Source organism: Pteropus vampyrus, unplaced genomic scaffold, assembly GCF_000151845.1.
Source record: "Pteropus vampyrus isolate Shadow unplaced genomic scaffold, Pvam_2.0 Scaffold18, whole genome shotgun sequence".
In the NCBI taxonomy this organism is placed as follows: domain Eukaryota; kingdom Metazoa; phylum Chordata; class Mammalia; order Chiroptera; family Pteropodidae; genus Pteropus; species Pteropus vampyrus.
In genome coordinates this window covers 966,105-990,569 of record NW_011888799.1, presented here as the reverse complement: position 1 = coordinate 990,569, position 24,465 = coordinate 966,105, and the positions used below count along the sequence as shown (strand labels likewise).

The following is a 24,465-nucleotide window of genomic DNA, read 5'->3' as shown; positions in this document are numbered from 1 at the left end:
TGATTTAGAGTCATCAGCTGGTCCCAATGACCTCCTTGCCGGTTCTCATTTTATGTTAAAGAAATTTGGATTGTTGGTTCTTAGAATCCCCTTGAAATCAATTCTGAGACACTTGAGGCCTCGTTGGCACCTGCCCCAACATTTCTGTAGGGTCCCAGGCTTTTCTGGGCTCTCACAGATGCTGTTCTGAGATGCTTTTTTAGACTGTAGGGTGACCAGGAATTTGCTCAGGTGCCTGTTTCTGACTCGGGCATACACTTTGCCTAGATACACTGTTATAGTCAAATAAGTTTCCAGGCTTCTGTGGGTTATTTTATTCCATATAAGTTTTATTTTTAAAAAATAAATAAATAAATTAGGAATTACAAAATGCAAAATGTTCATTTTTCATTGTCAGTGATTCAAGAAAATGAGGCAATAAGACCTGGGTGGAGCTGAAGACTAAAAGCCAGGCTCAGGAGTGGGCCAAAAGGTACTGGTTTGCAACCTCTAGCATATGGCTGTTCTCAAGGGAAGCTGCCACTCACCCTTACTACTAGCTGCTCGTTCACTGCACGCTCCAAGGCATGGGTCCCTGGTGTAATGTGCATCTTGAGTCATTGGGAAAGGGATGGCAGAAGCTTGTCCTTGATGGGCCTTGTTCACTTGAACCTGGAGTTGCTCTACTACATTCAATTCTTCTAGTTTCAGGGGATGCTCAGGGTCACTGATGGAGTGAATCAGATCGAAGATCCCACGTGCGCACATGCTCACCAATGCTATAGGGAACCTGTTTGTCCTCTTCACCCATGGTCATAACTGCTTCCCAGAGTACTCGCAGATGAGCTGGTTAGCATTCTCCAGGCCACTCCATTCCATCACCACCTACCATTAAAGAACCACTGCTGGCCTGTACATATACCCCATATGCTGTTTTCCTGAGTGCCCACAATTTGGCATAGCTCATGTTCTTCTACACACTGAATGTTTTATTTCTGGAGGTGTTTCCCTTCTCTGTCCCAGCAACTCCTTTTGTTTGCTTGTATTACCTGGTGTGCACTGACCCACAGAGGGCCTGCCATATTCACTCGTAGAACTATGCAGATTTCCTGTCCTGTGTTTGACACTGGGAAATTTCCCCCAAAGTCTGACACCCACACTTGCTTCAGTGGTATACTGTCACTGGGTTTCAGGAATAAAAACATGTTTTCCAGTGACCTAATTCTGTGGCTTTCTCAGTCTCATTTAACATTCTAGGATCAGCCTTGGCCAGAGGGTAGGAACTGAAAAGTCCACTCTCATTGCTATAATTTTGTTATTTAACAATGGAGTGTCCACCCCTGGCAGTGCAGGTCAAGGCCCAGAGAGTACTGGACCAGGCTTTAGGGCTGGGGCTGTGGATGTGTCAAAGGAAGGGGATAGTTTCCCTCTGTTTTAGAATCAAATCTCCTTCCTATGGTCTTCTCCAAAATCAGTCCTTGCAGCGTTCTCCCTTCACCTTCTCTGGCACTCCAGACACAAAGCCTTCTCTCTGCCTCTTCCCTCCCCCAACACCTCAGCCACTCACCCCTCTAGGGCTTTGCTCTGGTTGTTCCTCTGCCAGGAAAATCCTTCCACTGATCTTTGCATGGCTGGCTGCAGCTGTAATTTCCTCTCCTCCCTCTCACCATCAGGGAGATAGAACCTAACGAAGTGCAGGCCACGGGCACGCGCTGAGAAGGGCTTGCTCTTGGTGTGGCCTTAGATCAGAGTGGAGACAGCAGGCCTCTCAGCTCTCACATGTTCAGTCTTTTCTTTTCCCCTGGAGAGTCCCCTTTGCTTAGCTCCTCCTTTTAGGACCTAACATCTTTGACAGGCCCCCTTGGGCAGGTACAGCATTCTTCGGGGTCACAGCTCAGGGAGCGACGCCCCTACTCCCTCCCTCGGCAGTGCACAACTGCACATGGAAGCCTTGATGGTTATGAATTAGAGTACTCAAGTCCAAGGCCACTATCACTCTATTTGACTACCAGTGAAGCTTCTCTTTAACCAGGAAGGTTTCCCACCATTACTGCTCATGTCCCCCACACACTCAGTGCTGCACAACCTCTTGCACAGCCATCACCTCCACATCTGTCAGCCCCGAATCCTAGTGGTCACACTTTTTCCTTCAAGTCCCCAAGTTGCAAATAATATCAAGATCCTCACTTGGTACCAAGATTCAAGTACAATCATTTACTTTCAGCTTTCCCGTGAGAAAGTAAGCTTTTATCCATTTTGATTTGAGTAATTTTTACATGGTAAAACTATTTGGTAGATAAATTTTTAGTGTTATTGCATTTTCTCCCCAACCTTTCAATGGTAGCCACATGACAAATTGAACCATGTATGCCCTTATCTTATCGTGCGCTCTCTTGTCATCTTTTTTGTTTTAAAATGCGATAAAACTTGCATATAGTAACTACACAAATCTTAAGTGTACAGCTGATGACTTTTTATATATGTAACCACCACCCCACTCAAGATGCCTCTTGTGCCTTGGAGACTCATGTTCTTCCACAGTCAACACTCCCCACCAACCAGTGACTTGATCTAAACCATCAATTAGTTTTGCTTGTTCTTGAATTTCACATAAATACTTTCCTATCATCTTATTTCCAAAGTCATCATGACACCTCTAAGTATTTTTTTAGTGGCAAAAAAAAAACTAGCTTAACCAGAGCTCCTTGGAGAAAGAGTCGATTCCAAGGCTGGGGCAAAGAAAATATAAGATAAGCCTGGAGCATCTGGTGATGCCAGAAAGTAAGAATTACTTAAAAAATGATGAAATCAAAAAGACACCAGATCCAACTTGAAGGAGCACCCCAGGGCTAAAGTTGAGACAATCTGAACAGCAAAATAAATGACAGTGGTGGGAAACCCATCAAGTAAAATAAGTACACATGAATCTTTCATATAAATGTTTGAATAAATAAATTGGAGAAAAGGGACAGCTCTTCGAGTAGAATGTAATAAATATAGAAGGAATGATGAAAATAGAAAATCACCATTAGGCAAACATCACAGTAATGACTGTTATAAGCAAGAACCATTAACAGATGCTAAAATTAGTGGGTAAAAGGATGAGAAACTGGATAATTACCTAATCTCAAAGTGTCTCTCCAGAATATACTTATTAATTACCAAGGGGAAAACAGTAACTTTACAAAAGTGGAGAAGCCTGGTAGATCCACTTAAACCAAGTGATCAAGGGCATCAGTAACGGGACATTCCAACACCATGTACCATGTGATATGATGTCCTAAGAAGGGCAAATCGCCTTTGTGGTTTCTGCTCTGAAAGGCATGACCCTCAATTTCATCTCAAGAAAATGCCAAACAACCCTAAATAAAGGAACATTCTATAAAATAACTAACCAGTATCTGCCAAAATTTTTGAAAAATTTGTCATGGAAGACAAGGAAAGACTGAGGAACTATCCCAAAGTAGGATCCTGGTCCAGAAAAAGAACATAAATGGTATAACTTGTAAAATTCAAATAAGGTCTTTAGATTAATAGCAGTTTATCAATGTTGAGTTTCCTGGTTGGTTAATTGTAGCATGGTGTGTAAAATGTAATAATTAGTCGATATGAGTGGGGCATATGGAAATTCTGCACTACTTTTGCAACATTTTTGTAAGTAAAAAATTATTTTAAAATAAAAGTTAAAACACACACGTCTTTAAAAACCTGAGTCTGACACTCAGCCCATTGTGGGCAGGCAGCTCTCTGAGGGCTAGAGACGGGCTCTAAGCTTCACAGACAGAGGCCCACAGCCCCTCTCTGCTCCAGAAACTTGCACTGGTGCCCAGACAGTTGTGGTGGTCATTAGAGCACCTCATTCCCACAGAGACACATGTGGGGTGGTTTCCAGCCCCGTGAGCAAGAGAGCACGAGGGCATCAGGATGTCGCAGGTCCTCCTAGGAGCCCAAAGAGAAAAACCCAGAAGCCAGAATAATGGGAGATCAAAAGGAGGACCCCGGAGGATTTCTTTTTCAGTTTCAAAAGAGCCAATTTTTGGTTAAACATTTACTTGGTGAGAAGAGAGCCTGCTAGCAATTTTCAATGAGAGGAGAGGGATGGTGAGGGGTGAGGGAAGTCCTGGGAAGAGGAGGAGGAGGAGATGGAAGGGGAAGAAGATCCCTGCCTATGAGCAGCTACTGTATAAGCATGGATTCCAGGTCTCTGCTACTTATTTCCTCAGTGACCTCAGCCTAGTTACTTAATCTTGCCGTGACTCGGTTTCCCTATTTGTAGAATGGGGGTAGTAATTCTGTGGGGACTGACTGTTCAGGAATTAAATGAATTAACACACGAAAGCATTTAGAATAGTGCCTGGTACATTAAAAGTGCTAAGGATTAATTATTACACTGAACCTTATGAAATTGCCAATATTTGACCATTTTGACATATAACAACAATTCCATAAAATGCAACCTAATATTATCATAATTATTCTATTACAGCTGCCCAGGCTAAGGGCCAGAATTACTGAGGTCTCCTCTACTACAAAAGAGGCTTGGCCCAGCTCTGCTGGAAGCTCTCATTTCCAACGGCCCGCCGTGGTCTAGAGGACTGCACCATCCTGCTCCTACAGCAGCCTCAAGTTTCCTTGCTCAGAAGTCTCAGGAAGGAAACCTGATAAGGCAATCCTCCTATTGTTAATTTTTGGTCCCCTCTCCCAGGCAGTGTGACTCCAGACAACTGCTTAGTCAGGGAGAAGCAAGTGCCTGTCCTTCTGGGGGCTCTCGCCACAACTGGGACACTGCCTCTGCCCCTGCACCTCCTCTCCAGCCCCATTTGTTTATCCAGCTTGGCAGTTTCACCCAGGATTAGCCGAGCATGGTTTACTCAGGTGAGTTCAAATCACTCAGACTTGGGTTTCTAAAGCTCTGTCTTCACTTTACTGCTCCCCAGATTCAGGAATATATTACAGGGAGCAATAATAATGATAATAAGCTCACTGTTTCAAGGGCTATATGCATAGTACACCATTCTAACAGCTTCACATGTGTTAATTTGTATAATCCTCATAATAGCCCGAGGAGGCAGGTACTCTTATCCCCATTTCACAGGTAAGAAAACTGAGGCATACTGAAAGCCAATTTACTTCTTAAGGTTACACATCTAGAAAAGTGGCAGAGTTAGGATTTGACCCTAGGCAGACCGGCCCCAGAGACCAGGGATTAACACTGTGCTATTCTGCATAGTCCCCAACTTTAGAAGGAGGGTTGCCACTTTCCGACACCCTCCACTGGTTCCCTCACAGTGGGCTCTTCTTCCCTGTTCTTTAAGGGCGGTAAGTGGCTGTTCTGCTGATACTACCCCAACTCTAACTTTTATCTCTGCAGCTACTTCATCTCTGCAGTTTTCCTTAGAGTCGCTGCAGCTTTTAGTCCTAAAATGTCTCTCTCCCAGGCTAGGCCTGTTGGGCTCTCTGGGATACCTGTATTCACTGATAGACCTTCTTTTGTTTTAATTACAGGTGGCCCTTTTCTCTACAGAGGTCACGGGCCAATATCTCACCATCTCACACAGTGCTCTTGTGCCCTTTTCCCTCACACCCGTGAGGTCACCTCCTGTCTATCCTAACACAGCCAGACACATTTTTTTCCTTTTATTATTCATAGAATTATAGGGTTGTGGGGCTGGGAGGAACTTTGCAGATTATACAGCTTCATCGTCCATTCTATTTTGTTTAAAAGACAGAGGTGACACTCTTCCCCGAGTATGTTAGCACAGCGGCAGACAAAAAGCCCCAGTTATTCTGTGGGTTATTGTAGAAAGACCTCAAATCTATCAGATAATCGAATGTGCTATCTAGTAAAGAACATCTCTAACACAGTTTTAAAGTCATAGGCTATTGCCCTATGCTCTGTCAATACTGTGAATTGCTAAAAGCCATTCTTAGAATCACCTCCACCTCCCTAAGCTAATCTGGGAAGCACTTTTATCACATATGACAAGGCCTTCTGAGCCTGGCTCACGATAACTAAATTAGGTTCCATGCTCTTGATATCCTGCTCCACCTCAACCACGTTATCAGAATGGATAGCTCACTCGGCACACGGCCACTGCCACCCCTTGTGCTCGTTTATCCTAGGATGTCACATATGCCGCTTGATGGCAAAAATGGTGGCTCTTCATCAGCTGCCTGCAGCTGTGGCACCAGAGCTAGCATCTCACAGAAGCCCACCCTTTCCTTTTTCTCCCAGAGCCCTTACTTGGGCAAGTCTGGCCCTGTCTTTCCATCTATCTGCTGAACAGGCTTCTGCTTTAGACACCTAATACCACTTACAAAGTGGCACTGCTCATGGATCACATGAAGATGCTACTGCTCTCCAGAACACCTCTGTTATTAATTAGAACTTAGGAAAACATTCAACCTTCTCTGGCTTTCCTCCGTCTGCTTTTAAAAGAAATACGTGCCCATTAAAAAGCAAACAAAAACTCTCAGTTGAGAAATGTACAAAGCAGTAAAACAAAAGCCCACTACTGCCCCCAGAGATAACGACTATGAACAACCTCCAGGCTTTTCTCTCCGCAGACTACGAATCTGGCTATCTCTCTCCTCGACCCCCACTTTCCCCTTCCTGGGCCTCCTAGAGCAGCTGCCTGCTGTTCCACCACCTAACATTTGTCCTTCTTCAGTGTTCTTCGCATCCCCACCCAAGGCTTCCAGGACGCTGCACTGTCACTGGTCATTCCCTCTGCCTCCTTTGTTCTGCCTACCTCCTCTCCCGGGCCTTTTTGTGTAAGAGTGTGCCAGGGTTCAGGCCTGTTTCTCATCTCTCTTCCGTCCATACTCACTTCCTCAGGGATCTTACCCACTATCCCAACTGTAAAGACCATCTAGTAAAAGGCTCCTAAACATATATGTCCAGTCCAGACCTCTCTGTCTTCCAAACTCCAGACTTGTAAATTTTATTTCCTATTCTACATCTCTGTTTAAATGTCTAATGGCAGTTAAAATTCAGCATGCTCAAAACTGACTTCCAGATCTTTCTCCATAAATCTGCTCCCCCAAAGCCTTCTTATGAACTGTAAAGTCATGCTGACTCATCTCTTTCTATTAGGAATTCCTGTTGGCTCTACTTCTCATACCTCCACTGCTACCATCAAGGTCTAGGCCACCCTCATGTCTCACCTAGAGGACTGCAATAGCCTCCTAGGTGGTCTCCTGCTTCCACCCTTGCCCACACCTACAGTCTACATGGAAGCCCCAGTGATCCTTTGAAAATATAAGTCAGATTGTGTCCCTCCACTGCTTAAGACCCTCTTATAGATCTCCTTCCACTCGGAGTAAAGGCCGAAGTCTTTCCAGTGTCTACAAAGTCCTCTGTGATCTGGGTCCCTTGTAAGTTCTCTGGCCTCACCTCTTCCTACTCTTCCTCTGGACCACTCTGCTCCAGCCCACACTGGCCCCCATCGTGATTCCTAAAACGGCAGGCACAGCACTGCTTTAAGGCCTTTGCCCTGGCTGTTCCCTCTGCCTAGACACTCTTTCCCCAGATGTCCACATCTGGCTCCTTCACCTTCCCCAAGCCTTTGCTCAAATGTCACCTTCCAAGTGAGCCTATACTGATTACTTTATCTGAAACTGCAACTTGTCCTTTCCCCACTACCTAATAACCCCTTTATCTTGCTCTACATTAAAAAATTTTCTTTATCACCTTCTAACATTCTTTTAAATTTATTATACTTTTGTTTATTATAAATTTCTCCCCAACTAGTACGTAAGCTCTATGAGAACCCAGATGTCTGTCTGTTTTACTTTCCAATATATCCCACACCTTCAACAGTGTCTAGCATGTGGCAGGCATTCAACAAATGCTTGTCAATGAATGACTGGAGGTCTCTCAGGCCCGCCCAGCAGCTCTTCAGGCTTTAGGGCACTAAGGCCCTTTCTACTGAAGAGCTCTGGGCCCCGATGACTCCCTGCCAACTGGGAGTGGCAACCTCTTCTGAAAACCCTTTCTCTCCTCTTCTTCCCAGACAGGTACCTGCTGCAGCCCCACTAATGGGATAACCTCCATTCTGACGCTCATCCCAGCCCAGGCTGAGCTCCTGTGTACTCACCTGAAAGTCCTCCTCATCCAAGATCTCTTTTCTCCACTTGATCAAGAAAGCTGCACATACATAGAGATGAAAGTGGGAGAATCCTTCTGGTTCAGACTGAAAAAGCAAAAAACAGAGTTAGGTCTCTAAGCCCTGACAAGAAGCTAGCTCTAATCCTCTCAGTTCCAATCCTTCTGCAAGGTGGGAAAGCAGGGTAGCACCCCTTTCATGGCTGGACAAACTGAGGCGGTAAAAACAGAGGCCCTGCCCGTGAGGCTAAGGCAGACACAGAAGTAGAAAGAAGGTGGGGGGACTTCTGAGCAGCCACACTCCACACCAGGGCAGGGAGTGGGTGCCTCAGGGACAGTCTGGCATGGAGAAGGCAGGGACTCTCTTCATACCTGGTATGTGTCCCACAAGCGGATGGTGCAGCGAAGGGGAAGCTCCCGCATAAGCAGGTTATTCATCCAACGAAAGGCAAACTGTAGGTATTCGACCTCGTACCTCCTGAAGTGATTATGTACCTGCTCTGAAACAGGAAGTGTCATTGGTCCTGGGAGCACAACTTAGGGGGTCAGACCCTGAAAAAGTCGCATGAACCAAGAAGGCAGTTTCCATTTCTATTCACCTCTTCCCTGGGGAAGCCAGACAGAGGGGCGCCAGACTGGCAGTGGACTGTCCTTTGTGATTAATTCTGCCATCTCACAACAACACTGCATGGCCTCAGCCTGCACACGGTAGAACTATTTTAACATCCCATAGCGATGTTCTAGGTATCTTTCTTCCTTTGCAAGGCTGCTCTAGCCACAAAGCAGGAGATATAAGGTTCGCTTGGATGCCTGACCTTATTACTCATCAGAGAAGGAGCCAGAATGGAAAAGAACTGGGGGTCACCTTGGCCACCCTCCCGCCGGCGAGGATTTTCTCTTCAGCATCCCTGACAGACTGCAGCCAGCAGGGACTCACACTCTGCCAGTAACGGGCCCACTGACTCTACTCAAGGACAGCCTCTCCCACTGAAGTATTAAGTGATTCGCCAGAAAGTGCTTCCCCATATTCAGCAGAAACTAGCTCCCTCCTAACCCCCATCACTTGGTAGCTGTGTGATGTCCTAGAACCCCTAAAACAAACCTGACCCTGTTCTACATGACAGCCCTTCAAATAATACTTAATAGCATGTTTTAAAAAATCACTATCCTCCTTAGTTTCCTAATCTATAAAATGAGGACAGTCATTCATACCTCGGAAGGTTTGAGAGAGGATAAACTGAGAAAATATAAGTGCTTACAACAGCACCTGGCATGTGGTAAATACTTAATACAATTTTTGAAAGAATTACTATTAACAATGGTTATTTCTGGGGAGTAGAATTTAAGGAAGGGGGAGAATTTTCATTTTTTATTTTGTGTTTTTCTGAATTGTTTAAATTTTTGTAATAAGTATTACTTCTGTAACTCAAAGAATAAAGATACGGACACTTAAAAATCCACTATCCTGAAGTACTATGCCTTTATTTATCATGTATGTATGGCAGAAAAAACAAGGACAGGGCAGACAGTGGCAGAAACCACAGCCTCTGCCCTCTGTAACCCAATTGATGACCAGCCTATCAGCCAGCTTAGCAGCCTTGCTCATGGCAGGGCGCACCCTGTACAGGATCCAGGTGAGGGATACAAGAGACCTAGATGTGGGTCCTGCCACAGGGCTAGCAGCTGGGTCAGGGTGATAAGAGGAAAAAAACAACCTACATATGATGTAGAGGAAAACAACTGTAAATAAGCAAATGAGCTGAGAAGACTGAAATCTTGAGTTATAGAAGAAAGCTGAAGTGAGTGGAACAAATCCATGAAAAGAGACCCGGGGAAAGGAGAGAGACAAAAGGCCATGCTTATCTAAAGCAGAAAATCCATGACTAGGAAAACTAGGAAATGAGACCTATTAGCTGGTGTAGGACCTGGTGAAGTCCTAAAGAAGCTTTACAACTTAACTGGTGCTAGGGATCCCACTTAACAGACCTTCATGAAACTTAACTCTGACTTCTCTCCCTGGACCTCAGTTTCTTCATCAGTCAAGAGCAGGGCTTCCTGAGTTGCCTTTTAGTTCTAATATTCCATGATTCCCAGCCAGAGCCAAGGAATTGCTGTAAGGCTCCTGTTTCTCAAAGACAATAAGCTTCAGGAAGAGCTACGTCTCATTTCCCCTGGCCCAAACAGGTCCCAGGGAGCTATGGGAAGTTCTGCTAGGGTGTCAGCCAGTCTTGAGGACCATGTGTCAAGCCCAAGAGTCCTGAGTTACATCACCACTTGAAGGACAAGTCAGACTACAGACAAGACTCTAAAAGCAATGGAGAGCCACAGGAAGTCTCAGAGCAGAAAAGGGATGTGACCAGAACAATGTGTTAGAAAGATGCAGTTGTGTGATAGGTTTGGAAGAAGAAAGAATATGGAGGAGGCATGGCTGGACCAGAGCAGTGGCTAGGAAAATGGAGAAGAAAGGGTAAATTTGAGGAGAGATGCTAAAGGAGAACTGATAGAACTTGGTGAAGAAAACTAAGGAGAAAAAAGAATTTGAGATAACAGCAGAGTTCTCACTTCACATTCCTATTGGGATTTGGAAGGATTCCCGTGCCACCAACAGCACAGAGTGGAAAGGGTCATGCCTGGGACGGGGTCTGGGGAAAGGTCCCACGGCATAACTTGCTTGCATCGGAATCATACTTTGCTATTACTAGAGAACTACTGTTCCTGAGCCTACCATCAATCCGGCTGACAAGTTCTTCCAGTGCCTTGACCTTCTTCTGGATCCCTGGTTGTGCAAAGGTGTAGTTATCCTGCAAATGACATAGAGCCTGGGATAAACAGAATGCCAAACAGTCATGCTACCACCCCTTGAGTTCATGGAAACACATTTAAAAGCACAAGCTGTTTTTCCAAAGCCAGTGCCAGTGTTTGGGGAAACAACAGAATCTACAGAACAGCAGAGCATGGGAAAAGCCTAAGAGAGCCCTGCACTGTGGAAGCAAACCACAAGGCCTGGGTGCACAGCAGAAAGGAAGGATATGCTCTAATGACAAAGCCAGGGCAACACGGAGACTTCCTGAGACTCCAGGGGACACCAGACCATTGCCTTTTGAAAGCTGTAAAGCTAATGAGAAAGGTAGAGATGAATGGACCAAAAAGAGGTAGTGCCACGCAGGGGGGCAGGGCTGTCTGATATAGAAGAGCAATTAGGAACGCAAAGGCCCACGGGAACCCCTGGACCCAGGCGTCCCACAAGAGCAGAACCAGCTCACCTGGATCCCATCCAGCAGCTTGCTCATGCACCAAAAGCTGTCGGCTTCGATGCTCCGCAGAATGTCCTGAGACAAGTTGGTCACGTCAAAGTTCTCGACATCCTCTTCTGTAAAACAAAAGGTGAAGAAAGTCCAGAGGTCTTCTCTAGAAAATGGAGAGAGAAAGACAGAGTCTAGTATCTTTGATGGGGTCCTTCAGGCCAGGGAACAGCCAGGCTAACCTGATGCCAAGGAACAAGGGCCGGCCTGACCCCTGCCTCATCAGGTGGGCAATATGTCCCAGCAAAGCTCTTAAGGATCTCATGACAACGTTGAACAGGCCACTTCCCATACCAATTCCACTGGGTCCAATATATCTTTTTCTTCTCCTGCATTTGCTCATTCAATCTGAGAAAAAGATACTTCAGGCCTCACATTCAATGAGCTATACCCAGCCCCCTGGAGATGGTCTGGAAATATTATTTAATTTCAAAAATTCAGTGAGCTGTCTAGCAACTCACCTATAGTGAGAACAGCTAGGATTAGATGGCCCCCATAATTCATATTTAAAGATGGAATCCCCAAATTCTGACATAGCAGACCCACAGCCTCACCACTCAGAAGTGAAGATGAGCTTGTAAAAAAAGATGGCCCAAACGTGTGGTAGCTTCTAGAATTTAATTCCACCAAACTGGTAGTTCCTAAAATGGGTGATTTCTGTAAAACATCAGTCCTAAAGGGTACCGAAGAAAAAAGGGGTTCCATTGACAAAGACAGTCGAGAAATGCTGCATTATATAGCCTCATCTTGGGGAGTCACAAAGATCACAGCGAGCAAAAGGATTTGAGAAATTATAAGAAATTTTCCATTAAGTAAATCTGTTTAACCTTGCTTATCATCCAGCATTTCCCAAAACTCTTAAGTCATGGGACTTCTTTTAAAGAGGACCATCTAGTAGCTCTCATGAAACCCCACACTAAATAACAGGAGTGAGAAGTTGCCTGTCTGGCTGAGATTCAAGTGGGGAGAATAGAAGGAGTCCTCTAGAAACCCAAAGAAGAAAAAGGCCATGTGATGTTTCCTTCCTGCCTCAGAGAGGTGGAAGTACTAAGAAAGGCTCTCTGTGCCTGCCAAGACAGTCTGCCTCAACCCACGGGCCCCTGCAGGCCTGTCAAAGGCCACACACGGAAATGTTCAGGCCCTTGAGTTCTGCGCCCAGGCAGCTACTCTCCTTTGATCTACAAGACCTATTTTGAAAACAGGACATTCACTGCAGCCCCTAGTGCTGCAGACACAGGCAGCCCTCAGAATCCAGCCCTTTCATTTATGAGAATTATTACTAAGACTTACAACTGAACCTCGAGACAACATGTAACGACTCACAGATTATCATCCTGTATAAACAGCATTTTTAAATGGACATCGAGGGCTACAAAAATCCTTTTGGGGAACGTGGGGTACTCTATCAGAAAATCTATGACCTTGGGAAAAACCTAAAGTCAGACTCAAAGTACAGATATAGTTAAGACATGTAAAGTACCTGGCACACAGTAGGTCGATATAGTTTATTTTAGATGAAGTTTATTAGGAATTTGTAATGACATAGAAACATGTTACTCTGTTAAGGAAAAAGAGTAAGGTACAAAATTTATGGTATACTCTCAATTACTGTACATACAATATTTATGTGTTTACATAAGCACAGTAGAAAGACAAAATATATCATGAGGTTTACAGTGCTTATTCCCCAGGTGGTAGAAATAAAGGATTTTATTTTCTTTAAGCTTTACTAGACTTTCCAAAATTCCTACAATAAACATAATTTTTATAGTCAGGAAAAAAATGTATATTATTTTAGAAAAAAGAGCTATAATTGACTACACCTGCCTTTTATCACCAAAAAACAATAAAAAAGATTTTTTTTTTTTTTAAATTTACACGAAGCCTGCAGAAACTAAGACTTTAGATAATATATAAAGGTCCACTTGAGAAATCACACTGAGGAAGAAAAAAACCTTCCAAGAAATATCATTTTATTTTTCCCCTAACTTAAGCACTTATTATGTAATAATGTCTTTGGGGAGTGACCATATCACATCATTCATTAATTTAGTTAAATAATACTGGGCTCTAAGACCCAGCTCAGATTCTTCCTTTTCCTTTTTGCTTCGTATTACATGTCTAAGCTCCTTGAGTGTGTCTGTACATACCTCTAGTTCATTGCCCCACGTGTGCTAGGGACAGGAATCCAGCTGCCTCCAAATCCCACTACCATAAATAATGTCTTGAGGAACTGTCCCGTTTATCCAGTGGAGAACTGCTCTGGGCCACAGGTTCAGGCAGACCTAAACCACAGGTACTGCCAGACTCCGCTCCAGGACCAGACCCACAGCAGTGCATGAGGGGAATGTCATTTCCTTTTCAGAGAGTGCTGCTGCTCATGCAACCATCCTAGGCAGTAGCTCCCTCTTTAAGAGAATAGGGTTGTAAGATAAAAGTGACACCCACAAGGAAGGCTCAGGTCAGAAACCACTCCCACTGCTCATACATATTTCCCAAATGAAGATCCAGAACTCTGGAATAATTTGAATGGTCTTTTCCACCTTGGGCATTCTATAATTCCAGAACTTTGCAGTAGAAATGTCACTGGGAATGGAAATTACACACAATAGGGGAACTAGGGAGAAAGAGCCTGGGTCCCTGAGAACAATGGGGAGCACAGCTGCCATATCAGCCCTGGTGACCTGTGGCCTTTTGTCAGACAGAAGAGCATGTGGTTAAGAGCACAGAGTCTGGAGCTAGACTGTGTAGATCAAATCGTGGCTCCATCACTCACTAACTATGTGACTTTGGGCAAACGATTTTACCTTCTGTGCCTCAATTCCTCATCTATTAAAGTGGTAATATCCTATCAGTGTCATAGGATATTATAAGGATTAAATAAGTTAATATACGAAAAGTGCTATCAACAGTGCCTGGCACAAAATAAGCGTTATGTAAATGTCAGCTAGTATTATTGTTATTAAATGAGGAACAAATAAACTATCTTGTTTCAGCCTCAGTTATTTTGGATTGCTATTTTTCGCAGCCAAATCTAACCTAATTCCAAAATGTACCTTAAAAATAAGTCAATTTTCAAAGTTTCCATTTCCATATTTTGGTCTTAAGGAGGGAGATCCAATGAAGCTTAGTTGGTAAGATGCCACTCTCGATAACTGTACCAATTCCAAACCTTTAGCTGTCCAGGGAGCAAAGGGATCAACAGACAAGATGCTAAACCCTCTTCAGGGGCCTCAAGCTGGGGGCTGTTGTTTCCCCATGTCCTGCTCTTAAGCCTGGCCTGCCCATTATTCCTTTGCTTTCACAGACAGTGGGATAGTTCATCAGCACTTCAGAGGAAGGGAGGAGAGGTTAGTTCTAGTGGTCTGCCTGCTGAGAGGATAAAATTCACACAATCAGTCAAAAACTGTGAGCTAAGTGCACCAGCAAAGAGCAGCAGAGATAGGAAGGCCCAAATGCTCTCTGAAGGGCTTCATTCAGCATAAACAGTCTGTTCAGAAGGATCATTAAATGTCCTACTTGAGAAAATTCAACATATAATTGAGCTGAAATGGAAAACCATGCCAGCAACACAGTCTCAAATGAAGAAAGTGTTTTTTAGTTGTCATTACAGAGCAGCCAGGACTCAAACTGGAGGGAATTAGATTTTAAGGAATATTTTATGGCTATTTTAGGAGTCAAAGCATCTAAAAAAGATGAAAACCCAAAGCTCTTTATAAAAATCAAATTGCCCATTCTGGGCTTTCCAAGAACATACCCATTTATTAGCTGATAAAATGTACTCGAGTGGTAGCTCCTATCGAGGGTTTATTTTTCTGAGAACTCCAAGTCTTAGACCTAAAATCAGCCTCACATATGCCTCAAGAACTCCTCAACAGCTTTGGGAAAAACTGGGTTTTCTTTAAATTGACAAGAGTAACTTGTCCATTCATTGCTCTAGGCATTTCCCAGGAACCATCTGTGATAGTAGGGCAATTTCCAGATTGTGATCTGCTGGGTCAGAATGATTCCGCCTGACTGGCAGGCATGAGAGGATTCAAGGCATCAGACTGCAGACAGCCTTTCTCTTTCACAAAGCCTCTGACTTACCTGATTCCTGTCTTTTTTTTTTTTTTTTTTTAAACTAAACTCATAAGAATACCTTACGTATTTTCTGATCACAAAAGTAAATTGAGAAAAGGAAAATATAAATCTTTTTAGCTATATATCTAAAGAACCTCATAAAATAGAAACTTAACTATTTCATTCAAAACCTAGTTTTAAGAAAAATGTCAAGGAATTCATCTAATTACCTGTATGTAATAGTTTTCCAGTGGTTCGAGTACTATAAAAATATATTGTTGGGTATTATTCATTTAGTATTTTCAGGCAAGTATTTGATGGCAGCAGCTGAGACAGGGTCACTACTGCAAATCTTAGTATGGAGAGGGTAGAGGGGCCCTTTGGCTAATCCCGGCAAAGTCAAACCACCTGACAGAGAAAGGTGAGGTGTGTCGGCCTCTCCCAGGGAATTTAGAGGAAAGATTTCTTCTGAGGTTCCTACAGAGCAGAGACCCCATGGGAGATGGTTCTGTTTCATGAAGACCATGTTCCAGACTGTGTGAGAGGAGACGTACTGTTTCAAAAAGAGAAGCAGCTGACCATGATACTGTGCCTGTCAATCATGGTAGTGACTAAAAGGTAAATATTAACTCAGAATACATGAACTCTGGCTATACACTACTCAGAGGAGGGTAGCCTGGGTATACACATGTCAAGATACCCTGGGTAAAATTAATTTTAAAAACAACATATCACCAAATTTTCTTTATTTTGCACAGGTTCCTGTATTACTTTTACTTTTATTTCGCAAATGTTAGTGGCTGCTGGTTAACTCGGCCTCATGGCACTGGCTGTAGTACCTCAGGTTATATGAGCCCAAACTATATGAGTATTCAGGTTATGGGGGCAAAGAAACGGCAGGTCCAGAACACACTTAAACTTTCTAGGACCTGCCCAAAGACCACCCACAGAGCCAGGCAGCATATCAACAAGACAATGTGTGTATCAACAAGCTCTGGGAAGTCTGGGTCCCCTAATGCCAATGTCAGATGCCCACAGGCTCCTCATCTAGGCTCAAACATCTTGAATATGTTGACTACCTCAATTTCTCCTCTGTTGTAATTTCTCACTTATACTTGGGGTCAGATGAGAGAAAGCAAATGAGCCAGTTAGCAAGCATGCACATGCCACTTGTGCCAGGGAGAGAGCAGGCTGTCTTATAATCCTAGAGATGACAAGCCACAACTTGACTTTGGAGAACTTACCTCCTAAAATGATAGCAAATTCAGCACTGGACATCCCATCATGCACATACTACTCTCAAAAGTGTCAGCTGAAAGTAGCTCAGCTCAGCACTCTGACTGGGCTTTCTCCATACATATGTCTACTACTGGGAAGAGCCTCAAATATTCCTCAACTGCCTATTACATATGAGGCTGCTTCATCTGTGAAGACGGGGCCTGGAGGCATCTTGAGGACGGGGTTAGAGTTCCAAGTAGGATGAGTGCTAAAAAATTCAGCAGCAGCCCCATTCCCCAATTCCCTCCAAATTAACAGCATTAAAATGGAAATGGAATATCTCCACTATACGATTCAGTTTATATAAAGTTTAGAGATAGGCAAAACTAATCAAGGTTTTAGAAGTCAGTAAAATAGTTAACCTTGCTCGGGAGAAGGAGAGGGACTAGAAGGGAACACAAATGTTCCATATCTTGATACAGGGGCTGTTATTTAGGGGAAATTTATCAAACTGTGCATGTATATGTACTTTAAAAATAAATGTTATACTTTAATGTAAAATTTACATTTTAAAAAGGAATGTCTTAAGAAAATAATGAAAACCCACCATTACTATAGAAGTCTGTCCAGTTTCATCTTTGGCTTCCACACCTCGCCACACAAGGAAGAACAGGGTTGGCAGGACAGACACCACATGCAAACAATTGGATCTGAGGTGGAGAACGAAGCCTCCCAGGAACAGAGAGCATGGAGCTGGAGTATAATCCACAACAGCCCAGGAGCAAGACGTGTGACAGGGTCCGTGGTATCTGGGTATGTGGGGCATTATTAACAACTCCTTTTCTCTGAAAATCTGAGTGTTAACTATCAAAAATTAACAGCATGGCTTGCCTCTTTGCCTCCTTCAGAACTTTGCTCAAACATCCTCTTCTCAGGGTGACCCTGATTCACCACCCTGTTTAAAACCTGTTCCTGCTCCCACTCTTACCAACATCTCTGTCTTCCTTTCCTGCTTCATTTTTATCCATGGCACTTAATCACTATAAGCTTTCATTTTCCCTGAATGAATAACTACAATTAAAAGGCAGAGATATCCAGGAAATAGTTATGGTCGTATCCGCAGTGCCTAGAGTAGTGCCTAGCATAGTACAGGTGCTCAATAAATACCGGCTGATAAGTGGTGGCATTCCATCTCCATCCCTTAGAAGAGACAGAACTTTTGGCTAACTCAGCACACTATCAGAATACTGTAATTCACTGCCCTCCAGTGGCCATGCCCAGTAAAACCATACTAATTCCTGGGTATCTTGCAAGTTATGACAAACTTTTCATTCTCTCATTCATCTAGACATGTAGAATGTGTATTCTGGACACCATAATGAAGGCTCTTGGAATATGAAGGTGTTTAAAATAGTCTCTGGCTTCAAAGAATCATACAGTCTGGTGGCAGAGGGCAGGATGGAAACACAAAATAATTGGTGGTGTGGTAAAGTTCTACAAAAGAAATAAATGTACTGTGTTATGGAAAGAGTACTACTGGGATGATGGGGGCAGGCTTCCAGAAGGAAGCGGAGTCTTAAAGAATGTACAAGGACTAGCTTAGGGGATAAAGAGATGGTGCAGGATAAGGCTTTAGATTTAAAATTAAAATATCAATTTTGGATTGCTGAGTTTAAGAGGTGAGGCAGGGCATAAATCACAGAGGGCCTTGAACAACAAGCTAGAGAACCTGGACATTTTAATCTGTAAATGATGAGATGCCACTGAAGGGTTATAAGCAGAGGAACTCCATGGGCAAGTCTGTGTTTAAATGGTGTGGAAGATAGGTTTGAAGGAGATAAAACCAGAGATGAGAAAACATATTTAGCCATTTCAGCAATCCAGGCCTGACCCAGGGCAGTCATAGGATGGAGAGGAAAGCAAATTCAAGAAATATTTAGGACATAAAATCATGAGAGCTTTGTAAGTGATTGGATATGGAAGAGAAAAAGGAATCATGAACAATTCTTAGCATTTCTGACTTAAGTGACAGAAAATGCTGCTGAGAGAAAAGGGTGACTGGGTATAGGGAGGAGAGAAGTTGATCAAACACTGAGTCTCAGGAGCCCAGAGATAGCACGGTCTACCAGTTGTCCACAAATAACTGTTCCCCTTCCTCCTTGGTGATAAGAACCCAAAGGGTACTGGCCACCTGGGATAGAGACTGTGTTTTCCAACCTCACTTGCAGATAGTTATGGCCATAAACCTAAGTTCAGAGACAAACCCAAGTCATGTACTTCAGAAGTGTCCTTAAACGGAAGGAGTATGCCTTCCTCCTTTTCCTCTTCCATACTTGCTAGAATATCGACGTGATTGCTTGATTGGTAGAATAACAAGAGAAAGGAGCCTGGACCCCTGATATCTTGGAGCAGCATGCAAGCTCTGTACTGCTTACCTTTTGACTTTTAACACGAGAGAAATAAGCTTTTCTCTATTGCTTGAGGTAAGTGAGGTATTTAGGGTTCCCTGTCACATGCAGCCAATCCCCATTGATCATCTATGAAAAGTGGAAATGACACATAGGAAAATAGATACATGAGTAGGAGGAATAGGAAAGCCTTCCCTTCTGAGAGCTCCAGTGCCGCTGTGCTTCAAAACAGAACCTGAAAAGAAAATCCTACTGTACTGCTTCACGCAGAGGAGAAGAGCGAGAGTTACTTGATACTTCGTGTTCCATTTGTAATAAAAGAAATCACCAGGCACCATTTTTCTGAAAATGTGACGTCAGGAGCCTCACTCTTCTGCATGATTTCCTCACATGTGTCGCTTAAATAGCTGCTGTTAAGCAGTTTATTTGGGAGATGACCTCACTATCAATTACATTTGACTGTAATATGCTCAGAGCCAGATGAATAATACTGTCTAAGCCCAAAAGGTTGTGATTAGAGGCTAGAGGTATTCTGCAGTCTCAGGGATCACAGTCCAGAGGCTCTTTCTCCCCAGGGGTGACCCACTAGTACCATCACCCCTGGACCCAGACACGCTGGCTTATCCACAGAGGACCCACTTCTATATCAGCAGCTGGCTTCAGCAGAAGCTGCTTGGGGGCTAGGCTAGCTAGAGACAACTTCTATCAACTCAGAGGGGAGTCACTGGGATCTCCCTGTTTTCAACTATTTTATAACAAACATGACACAAAACATGAAGCAAGTTCAGGTACTACTTTATAAAAGTGATAGAGAACAGAGGAGGGAGGACAAAAGAAAGAGGCCAAACAATGTCCCAGTGGCATATGGATCCCACAAATCTACTAGGCTAGATCCTCCATGCTATAGTTCAGGGAGATGGGGGGTGGAGTAAGGCTGCCTAGTGAGTGAGACCTGCCAAGATGCCGAGGGCAACTGCCTGGCCCGTTCCATGGGCAAAAGATACCTGAGGCTTCCCACACTAGGGAGCATCGCATGAGAGAAGTCATAGCAAAACACCCTTCATAGCAGCTGCCTTATGGTACCATTAAAAAAAAGGGGGTGGGGGGTGGGAAGAAGCATTATTACTCAGACAAGAGACTTGTTGTTGAAGGCCTCAATCTTGACACATGCTACAACATGGATGAAACTCAAAAATATATTAAGCGAATTGTATTTAAATAATGGCTCCCAAACCTTTTGGCCATCTGAGCTTGGGCAAGTTATTTAACCTTTCTAATCCTCAATTTGTTTATCTATAAAATGCAGATAATGATAGTATCTACTTCAGAGGATTATTGTGAGGATTAAATAAAATAATGATTAACAAGGCTTTAGCCCACACATGGTAAGCACTCCTGTGTAAATAAATAGTAGCTATTATTATTTTGTTATTACCCCTCCATAAAGTGAAGACCGATAACCATCTAAGAGGCTCAGAGGTGTTCTCCAGGTACTAATCGCACATTCATATTCTTAGGCTAGACATGTAGAGATGGATAAACCTGCCTTGCTAAGATTTCTAATTGTCCATTCCTGACGTTTCATCCACAACCTGTATGCTCTGGAAGACTCACTGCATATTTAAGAGGTGGCCTGTTGTTCAGCAAACAGAGCATCTTCCTTGGATGCAAAGAATCACAGAGCCTAAGGAGTAAATTAACAGATAAAACATTAACATTGCTCTAAATGCAAAGGCCTTCTGGGATTTACCTGTCTTTACTTTACAAAAATAGAGTAAATACTATGTACTCTGTTTTAAGGATAATACTAAGAGCTGAACGTTTATGTATTAGAATACTAAATCACAAACTTGTCTTTTAAAAACTTAGTCACAGCTTACCCTTAGGTTTTCCTGTTGGAACTGCTGTGTAATGACTATGTTTAGAAAAGATAGTCTGATAAAAATGAATTAAACATAAAAAAGGTATATACTAAATGAAGGAAGCAAGACACAAAAGGCCACATATTGTATGATTCTATTTTTATGAAATGTCCAGAAAAGGCAAATCCATGGAGACATAAAGTGGATTAGCAGTTGCCTAGGTGGCAGAGGGGATTGGGAGGCTTGGAGTTGATGGCTAAGAGGTACAGGGTTTCTGTTTGGGGTTATAAAAATATTCTAAATGATTGTGGTAATGGTTCACAATTCTATAAATTCAAAAGACTAAAAACTATTGAATTGTATGTTTTAAATGTGTGAACTGTATAGTATCTGTTACATCTAAATAAAGCTGCTACCAAAAAAAAAAAAAAACCCCCACAAAACTTAATTTATAAATTTACTGCAACTCCAATAAAAATGCCAAGGGTTCCCTATCTCCTGAATTTGGCAAGTTAACTCTATAAAGTTCATCCAGAGGAAGAGACAAGACAATTTTTCAGAAAGGGTGATGAAAAAGTCTGACTCTGGAATAATAATAAAACATGCCATTAAGCTAAACAATCCAAGCCATGTGTTACGTGAATAGAAATGGAGATAAACAGAATAGAAATAAGTAGAACCATGTAAATAAAGGAATTTATATTATATTATGAAGAGAGATTTCACATCAGGGAAAAACAGATATACTATTTATAAACAAAGAAAAATAGTATACGCAGCTCTATCCACACACAGGAAAAGGTCAACCATAGTAGTTATCTCTGGTTGGGGGATGGAAGTGGGGTAATAACACTTCTAAATTGTTTTGATTTTTAAAATGAGCATGTACTTCTACTGCAATTTTTTTTAAGGGAAGGAGCAATAAGAAATATACTGCCTACTTTGGAGCAGAGAATGGAGTAGAGGGAGGTCCATGGACATGGATCTATGATGACATACCACCAAGTCATATAAAGAGCACAAGTATTAAGGCCAAAAGACCTGGGTTTGAGTTTAGAAAGCCCATTAAATATTTGAGGCTTGGATTTCTCACCTGTAAAATGGGTTGATACATATACCTTAAAGAAATATTGAGGCCTACTAAATGAAATCAGGTATGTCAATGTAGTTTGCAAATGGTAAAGTGCTTTAAAAAATCTGGGTATTTTTAAAGGTATTACTGCTTGGTATGGCAAAGCCTTAGGTTGAAAACCAGAAAAACAAGGGCTAACACTACAAAGTTCAAAGGGAAAGCAGAGATGGATGAGAACTAATGAGACTGATCAACCGACTAGAATGTGTGGACCTGATTTGGACCTGATTTGGACCTGATTCAAACTGTTAAATATATTTATGAGAATCAGGAAAATTTGAATACTGTTGCATGAGATTAAATTAAGGTGCTATTACTATCTTTTAGATGTAATAATCACATTACGGCTGTGGGTTTCTTTAAATATTATTTTCTAGAGATACATATAGAAATATTTATGAATCAAATTATATAATGCCTGATATTGAGATTTGCTCCCAAATAATTCACAAAGTTGAGGGGGTGGAACATGGATAGAGGTATAGATGAAACAAGACTGGCGGCTGAAGTTGGGTGATAAGTAGTAAGGATTTATAGTATTATTTTTTCTACTTTTACATATGTTGGAAACTTCACATAATTAAAAGTTTTATGAAAAATGAATGGGCCTCACCTTCCTAGGTCTAGGAGAAGGTAATCTGAAGTCTGTTAGAGGGAAAACTGAGTGCAGCCTTGCCATTAAGGGCTTCCTCGCTAGGAAGGGCAGAGAAGCCCACACTACACTGCATAAAGTTGTGGGTCAGCAGGTGGAGCTGACAAACCAAATATCAAGATCAGAATGAGTCACATCTATCAAAGAAAGGCACAGGGCTTGGTGGGGCTGATGGGGTTGAGGAAGTAATGGGACAGACGCCTATAGAAAGTAAAGAGAATTTTGGTATAAAATATAAATGGCAACTAACAAGATAATTAAATATCCAACTAGAATTGCAGCTGCTAAAGATTATTTTTAACCAGCATAATACTGTTAACAAGATTTCATGCTGACATTTAGACTTCAAATGTAGATTAATGAATAGATTAATACCTTTCTAGGCTCATCCTTTAATACCACTTTACAAAAGTGCTATTGCGAAAAACAACCCAAATCCCAAAAGATTAGCTGCACTGTTCTTAATAAAATTAAACACACAGAATTAAGCTGCCTCCAAAAGTTGACCTATTAATGTGAGGGGCAAATAAAAAGTTCTCTAGCAAAAGCTTTACTTATATGCTTTCAGTAGCTAAATTTTCACTGGTCTCGCTTTTGCTTAGGGTCACCTGATATGGTTGGCAAGACCTTCCACCCTTACTCTCAGTTTTGCCCTGGTTGCTGCCACTTAAGGGGAACAAAGGATGATGTCATTCAGTTGCTTTACTTTTTGAGACTGCCTCATGAAAGATCAAAACACCATCCCTTTGAGCCCCATCAGAAAACCTGAATGAGATGACTCGAGTGAGACATTTCTTACGCCCTCTGCCTTCAAGGATCTCTACTCTAGTCCACTTCTCATTACCCTCCTACCCCCTGCAATGGCTTCTTTCACAAACCACAATAATCCACCACCCCCAGAGTCTAAAGAAAAGGTTCCTAGCTCTGCCACTAATAAGAAGACGGGGAATCTTATAACCCATCTGTGAAATGAGGGGATTAGATGAATGGTTTTCTAAGACTCTTTTCAATGTTCTGATTCCCACATGAGCCTCTCCTTAACTAAGTGAACAAAGCATTAGGCCATGACAGATGGGTTTTCCTGTGAATCTTGAAGCATACATGGTTAAGGAAACCAAAAAGAAGTGGAAGATCTTCAAATCCTTTTAAGACTCTGCCTAATTTAGACCTGGCCAAAGGAAGAGGTGAGGCTGTAAGAAAACCTAACTGCCGCCATGACATCAAATCACTCTATCTAAAGTGACAAGAACCCAGTGGGGTAAGAGGTAAAGGAGGAGGAGGAGAAATCAGGTGCTGGAGTTCTCCTTGGTCCATTTCGTTACCTCCAATGTGAGTTGGATTCTGGTGCCACAACCTTTCCTCCTCTACAAGTCCATATCCCGCTCCTAAGATACAGCACGTAAACTGAAGTGGGAAGGCCTGATGTACGATCTAAAATTTCTGTGTTTCGACAAGTTCAAAATAATCCTAAAATAACTTCAAATCAACCGTCAAACCATCTGTTCATGGCAGAATATATCAATTTGGTCACTCATGTGACAAAGCAGGTCTTTTTAAGTGAGATCAGTGACCATCTCAAGAGATAAATTCCAGGCTGCTACCACTGTTAAAATAGGTTTAGCTGTGTACTCTAAAGCCATTATCCGTTTTCAGCAAGATGTGCCTACTGGCTGCACTCTTGGGAAAAACAAACAGACCAAACATAAGAGCAATAGCTTGTTCAACTTGGTACTCATGCTTCTT

General features: G+C 42.6%; 1 protein-coding gene and 1 pseudogene across 2 annotated transcripts in view; both read right to left on the bottom strand.

Annotated features, from left to right (window-relative positions):
* Positions 1 to 24,465, bottom strand: part of TBC1D22B (TBC1 domain family member 22B) — a 64,708-nt gene that overhangs the window by 11,952 nt on the left and 28,291 nt on the right. For both annotated transcript variants that reach the window (XM_023527542.1, XM_011354545.2), the window contains exons 9-12: positions 11,350 to 11,456; positions 10,812 to 10,887; positions 8,459 to 8,586; positions 8,079 to 8,174 (exon numbers count right to left, since the gene is read on the bottom strand). In XM_023527542.1, coding sequence (XP_023383310.1) covers positions 8,079 to 8,174; positions 8,459 to 8,586; positions 10,812 to 10,887; positions 11,350 to 11,456 — 407 coding nt within the window. The remainder of the gene's footprint in view (positions 1 to 8,078; positions 8,175 to 8,458; positions 8,587 to 10,811; positions 10,888 to 11,349; positions 11,457 to 24,465) is intronic.
* Positions 455 to 858, bottom strand: LOC111736136 (annotated as a pseudogene).